Source organism: Lissotriton vulgaris, chromosome 1_2, assembly GCF_964263255.1.
Source record: "Lissotriton vulgaris chromosome 1_2, aLisVul1.2, whole genome shotgun sequence".
NCBI classification, from domain to species: Eukaryota; Metazoa; Chordata; class Amphibia; order Caudata; family Salamandridae; genus Lissotriton; species Lissotriton vulgaris.
Window position 1 is genome coordinate 218,675,982 of NC_141686.1, and position 7,116 is coordinate 218,683,097.

Below are 7,116 nucleotides of genomic sequence, written 5' to 3' on the forward strand. Positions count from 1 at the left end.
CGCTAAAATGGCGATAATTTTATCGCCTGTCTTGATAATATGCCACGTAACTATAAAATTGAAAGCAACATATATTCATCTGAGTTATATATATCAGAAACATCGTTATTATCAAATAATGGCTGAACCAATGTTTGGATGAAATAAGTAGGCATACAAAAGGTGGACGGGAGGTTTGTCTTTTTCTAGGAAATCTCAGAAGAAAAGAATAGAATAACTGTGAAAGGATACAATCACTGCAGGGAATAAGTGGCTCTTACACGCAGTCAAAAAATTGATTGGTCATATCACCTGAAATCACACATTGCTATGGTTACGTTATAATGAAGATGTATTGCATATCTAGTTTCAGGAGGTGTGAAGTGATCAATTAATGCTGTAGCAACAATTTTTTATGAGCCATTAAAGCCATTAAAGCAGTATCTCCTGAGATGAAAGATTGACATAGTATGTTTCAATATCATTCCGCATTACAGATTATCTTAAGAGATCTTTCTTTTTTCATGTCTTCAGACAGGGGTACCAACAGCCATGAAGGCCGAAAATAAAAGCATTGTGACTGAATTCATACTTAGGGGGTTCACCACAGACACAGACCTCCAAGTCCTTCTTTTCATAATCTTTATCGTAATATATGCCTCAACCCTGCTGGGCAATGGGTGCATACTGATGGTCATTCGCATGGATCCCCATCTTCATACGCCCATGTACTTCTTTCTTGGCTCCCTGGCTGCTTTGGATTTAGGTTTCTCATCTACCTCTTCCCCCAAGATGCTTGTTGACCTGCTTGTGGAAAGGAAGGTCATCTCATTTGTTGGCTGCTTAACTCAGGTCTATTTCTATGCAGGCTTTGGCAGCACTGAGTTTTTTCTGTTGGCCATGATGGCGTATGACCGGTATGTGGCTATTTGTAACCCTTTGCTTTATACCCTTACGATGACGAAGACCCTCACTATCCATTTGGTAGCTGTATCATATGTTAGTGGATTTCTGCACTCTCTGATTCACACAGTTTGCATTCGGAGGTTATCATTTTGTGGCCCTGATATCATTGACCATTTCATGTGTGATTATCCTGTGATTTTTAAACTCTCCTGCACCAACTTTACCATCAATGAACAGTTGCTTATCGTGTTTGCCGCCTTTGTGATGCTGATATCCCTCCTCATCGTCCTCATCTCATATGCCTATATTCTTGTTGCTGTCTTGAGAATCCGTACTTCTGCAGGAAGAAGCAGGGCCTTCTCAACCTGTACCTCCCACTTCATCTGTGTCATTCTTTATTATGGAACGATTCTCTTCATGGAACTTCGACCCAGCACCAGCCCTTCACATGCGCACGACAAGGTGGTAGCAGTGCTCTCAACAATTATGATCCCTGTGCTAAATCCACTGATCTACAGCCTGAGGAATCAGGACATGAAAGAAGCAGTGAAGAAGAAACTACACCAAGTCATGTTCTTTCAGTAATAGATACCTCCAGGTCTTGAAAATAATTGAGGCTCAATATTTAGAACAAATATACTAATAGACACACATTCATATATTTATAAATTCTGTGCAAAGGTCAAAATATTATATATATATATATATTCACAGTAGAGCTACATTGACATAAGAATGACAGTTTATTGATTAAAAGATTGCATGTAGCAATTACTTCATACAGGGAAACAATGAGGATCAGGAGGCTACTTCACTGTGATTTACTGTATGGCACAAACATAACTAATTGGAGCCTGACTTTGGTTTATATATTTTGTTAAAACAGATATGCATGACAAAATGGGTGGCCTAAACCATGAATGCAGATGGGCATGTGTAATATGCTGTTAATTGCCATTGTTGGTTCTTCTCCTTTCTTGATTCATGTCCCCTCCCATACACTCAACCATAGTAATGAATAGCAGACTACACTCTGCAACGTGTACTATAATATTGAGTTGATTTGGGATGATATTGTCAGAACGAGCCAGCTGAAAACTTAACGTTGCAAACTATCTGGGACAAAAACCTGTTTCAGAAAAAATATAACTGCTGTGGAAATATTGCACATTTCGTGGGCATGCTTAACTATAAGCAAATTGTTTAATAGAATATGTTTCCCTTTTATATAAAATATCCTATTCAAATATAGAGAGTAATTCTGATTTCTGAAAAAAAAATGCTGACATACATTCCTCAAACAGGAACTAATTTAACTGCACCACAATTATGTGTTGTAAAAAGGAGGAATTATTCTTTCGGAACAAGAATTTTCTATTTCTTCCATTTATATTATGATCACAACAGGAAATGGGGTTTCCGTTTGGGTATATGCACATTATAAATGGGCGAATGTTGAGCAAGGCTCTTGTCAAGTCAAAATGTGTCATGTGTGAGTGATACCACATAAAAGGACAATTAAAATCCTGCTGACAATGCAATTGTTCTTGAGTGCTGGCACGTGTTTTTTTTACTATGACAAAAGTATTGGTGACAAGTTTCAACTGGCATCTGTGCATCCACTGGAAAGCAGCATTGGTGACAAACCACCAGTGGGGATGTTGGGTAACCGTGGGGGTTTTTGGCACAGGGCTTGGATAGGTATGCTGATGGGGTGGTTGGCAAAGGTTTGCCTGAAAGTGTTGGGCACCTGCTCAACTTTGAATATATACAAAAACACAGAAAGTCACTGAAAAACAAAGGTTAAAGTGACATTATAATTAAATGTAAGACTTTACCTGGTGTTAATGCGCCTTCAGAAATCCACAGACAAAAACCAAGGGTTAAAGTGTTAAATGAGTTAAGAACTAACATTTCAAAGATAACAAAATACTGACCTTTGGCCGTTATAGTTTAGCAATTTAACTATACTAGCACTTGCCGGAGAGGAAATCACCTTTGCCTTTTATGACAAGAGAAACCAAACATAACACCTTCAGAAAGAGAAAAATAATGAACATGCACCAAATACACATTATAGAAAATCTGTCAAAAACACACCAGTTTAGTTACTGCTTCGTAAACATATATATAAAAAGTGTAATTTAGAATATAACATTTGTATAAGTAATATAGATTGTTATTTACTAAAGAAAATAACTATAATTTATTAATGTGTGTTAGAAAAACATGCAGATGGTGAACTCTCATGTTATACATTTTACATCAGATTATTTTTAAACATAATTTATATGAAAGAATATTGAATGATACATCTTGAATATAATAGTAGACTTAACGAAAATGATTTTCTTTGTATGTGCAACCGTTTGCACCGAAAATGACAAAAGAAAAATAGATGCTGCACATTTCTATTTGATGATGTCTCTGGGGAACCTACATAGAATGTACTTCATACATGTACATCAATATTATTTATTTGAAAAAGAAATCTCAGATATATAGTCTGAAATGTATTTATACTTTGGTACTTACAAAACATTGCAAGTACCCTATATTGACACTTATTTTTTGTAATCATGCTAAATGATCCTAAGTGCCTCAGAAGTTATGCAAAAAATCATGGCACCTTCATGTTCTCTTATGAATGTATGCTTCAAATTTGATATAGTCTGTGTTATATTTTCCCAAATTATTATGGGCCTGAATGCACGTGTAATTTCTTCTGCCCAACTAACCTCACAGTTCGTGAGAGAATTCCTCAGCTTTTCAAATGATGTGCAGCAGTGTTTTTCTTTCTAATTTCACATGTACTGTCAAGAAGATTTTGCTACATGTTTGCTACTATTTCAGGAAATCTGCCTGGGAAACTATCGTCTTCAACTCTCTCCTATGCTCCAGCTAAAAGAACATTGCTCTAACATTTCACATGCTAAACGACTGCTCCATCGTCCCACCTATTTCTCTGCATTTTGTGTCTTCATTATGTCGGGTGACACTCGCTCCATATAAACTAACCAATGGACTAAGTGGGCTCACTAGCTAAGGTGATTCCAGGAGGTGTCACCACCGGAAAAACAAAAATATAACATTTCTGTTTTTAGGGATTTGTAGCATTATTATTATTATTACAGAAATGTAAGTATATGCAGTTTGATGGTGATGGTGATAGACGGCTGCTGTTCTGCATGCTGCCTGTGAACTGCTAAATGGAGATTTGCTGAATTTACCTGGCAAATTTACTTACCTAATGCGGACTCATCTGGCTTCTTTCCTTAACTGACGCATATGCTAAATGCAATTACTAGTCTCTTCCTTTGGAGACTACTCAAACTGGCAAATTCATGACCCTTTCTGAGCTTTAGGCACTTATTTGACCTTTATTAATGTGTCGTATTACCCAATGCAAATTATTGATGCACTTATCTTTCTAAATTTGTATAAACTGATCTAAATTGCTACTTTGACTCAGCTGTCATGATTTATTCCTATATGTGTGAATGTGCATTCTCAATTTGGTTTTACTAATGACTAGAGGAGATCATATTAGAGGACTCTCAGAGTACCACATTGTAATGAAATTATTCTGTATTGCTCTAGTTGAACTTTTAGTGTGCAAGATTCTGGCTTGCCTACAATTCTTCATAAGATTTGGGCTTGCAGTCATAATCCTATACCTTTATAGTACTGTCTTGATGCAGCTTGATGGTGATGGTGATAGACGGCTGCTGTTCTGCATGCTGCCTATGAACTGCTAATTGGAGATTTGCTGAACTTACCTCGCAAATTTACTTGCCTAATGCGAACTCATCTGGCTTCTTTCCTGAACTGACGCATATGCTAAATGCGATTTGGGCTTGCAGTCATAATCCTATACTTTTATAGTACTGTCTTGAAGGTTATCCACATGAGCTTGATATCAAATTTGTAGTTCAGCTGTCCAATTTCTGGTCCTCATTGGATGATATATGCAACCCCTCTCAGCACACAGCAAGATGATCTATCAGAGGACCAAGAGAGTGGTAGGCCCATTATGGAATTTCCCATCCATAGATTGGCTCCAGTAAATGCTACAGCACACTCATGTTATAAACTGCTTAAGTCCTCACATATTTTATCACTTATGAAATGTTAAATGAGATCATCTATGATAATGCCAATCACATTACTCCATAATTCCTTACATCAATTTCAAAAAGGGAGTTGCTAGTAAAGGATGTATAGTCATTCATAGCAAAGAGTAACTGCTAGTAAACACGTGAGTGCATAGAATGTAAAAAGCATTATTCCTGAGGTCAAATGTGCTTGTGCATGTTGAAAGTTACATGGTGCACCATTTACAAACCAGGAAAGTTTGGGGCCAAGTAGTAAGCTATGTTAAACAAGGTAAAAGCTGAGTGTACTTGATGTGAAGATTTACATGTGCTGGTGATGAAAAATCTTAAAGTCATTTTTCACTCTTTCAACGCTGGCTCTTCCATAGAAAAGCACTGGGTTACATTATATTACCTTATAATGAATAACTAAAATGTGGGAATCTATAGAAACAAGACTCATTGCAATAGGAATTTAAAGCCTAAACTAACTTTCAAGTAAGATTTTAGATTATTATTTTGAAAATTCTACTTTTAGAAATGTGGTATTGTCCTGCATACCTAAGCCACATGTGTCTTACTGACAGTGTCCAGGGTCACTCAAAAGTGAATGGCTCTCCTGTGGTATGATGTGTATTCCTCCCAGAGAGTGGACAAAGGATCTGGGTGAGGATAGGTGAGGGTCTGCCTGAAAGCATAGCTGGGAAGGAACTGTGTACCCAGCCAATAATGCACTTTAAATATTAGCCCGGGGACGATACCACCCCGTTCCTGACTACTGAAGAAGCCTACCCTATAAATGGCAGATGTAGCTCACACCTTAGCATGTCTACCCTTAAGGTCACTCGGCAAGATAAGCAAGCTGGAGCCAAACTCAGGGGAAAATAAATTACTGGAACTCTTGTGAAGAGAGTAATCTTCAAGATACTTACCTACACCTACAAGTACCTCCATAACACCGGCCCCAATATCTCAACAATATAATCTCCTTCCTCGTACCCTAGAGGAACCTCCAATCCACAGACCTGGCCATCACAGAGCCTCAACTCATCCACGGAGTAAGACCGGGTAAAAAAATCTTCTCCTGCACAGCGGCTAAGACCTGGAAAAAGGTCCCGATCAACATCAGGCGTGGCCTCATCCCACACATTTTCAGAAATACAGAAATTCACTCCAGACCTGTCTTTTCGACTGACCAGTGCTGCCTCACTCCCCCAGGGCCTTCAGACACTCACGGAAGAGTAGTGTGCTTACAACTCCATGACTGATTGATAGAACCTAAAATCAGAATACTCCTGGTCCTGAGAAAATTTATAAGGACTGTCCTTCTGACGTGAAGGAGGAATACTGGACCTATCTTTCTTGACCCCAGGGCCCCAACAGTAACACCAAGGGTCGATTGGCTGATCTCCTGTTTGAGCTCCATAGACAACAAAACATTTCCAGTGGCCTTTCCTATTTTCCAGTTGACAAGGAGCAACTGAAAATTACAAAACAGGACAGGACTTGGTTATCTCAGAAGACCTCTCTGAAAGTTAGTCATGATACACACCCTAAGCATTGTACTTAATGTGCTGGGCCTTTGGATGGAATCAGAGTGTGCTACTCCCTGCTTAACAGAAGGTTTCTCTGGATCCAATACAAAGCAGCACAGAATTATGCACAGCTTTGCATAGCACAACAACACAGCTCCTGGTTGGAGGCTGCACTGAAACTGATGCAATTTCTAAATTGGTTTGGGATTGTTCTTGTTTTGTGTTTTCTCTTTGTTACGGTTTGAGTGTTGCTAAAATTATTTAAGGATTGCCTCTAAGTTAAGCCTGACTACTTTTGAACCACATTTGCAGAGGGTTAGGCACAAGTTTATTTAGTTATTTATGTGGTTCACCCTGACAAGTATTGTGATTGTTATTTGACATAGGTTCTCACTGTTGTATCTCGTGTGCTGTGGGATGCACATGTGTTAGAGAGAATATCCAGAGGATTTTGGGATGAGCGTGGGAGTCAGCGGTGGCCCCCAGGTTGGCTCCTTATATGTAAAGAATGATGCCTGGTTTGTTGAGAATCACAACACATTTGATGATGAGCGGTTCACAATGAGCCTGGCCCACATGTTAAACAGCACAGACTCGACAAC

At 38.5% G+C, this 7,116-nt stretch overlaps 1 protein-coding gene across 1 annotated transcript; it reads left to right on the plus strand.

Moving 5' to 3' along the window:
* Positions 1–531: 531 nt before the first annotated feature.
* Positions 532–1,470, plus strand: LOC147735047 (olfactory receptor 5J3-like). Its single transcript, XM_086952574.1, has one exon. It carries the CDS (start codon positions 532–534, stop codon positions 1,468–1,470), a length of 939 nt encoding a protein of 312 aa, XP_086808700.1.
* Positions 1,471–7,116: the final 5,646 nt, after the last annotated feature.

Coding starts and splice junctions, on each gene's coding strand:
- LOC147735047 (XM_086952574.1), top strand. CDS start 532: ATGAAGGCCGAAAATAAAAGCATTGTGACTGAATTCATACTTAGGGGG.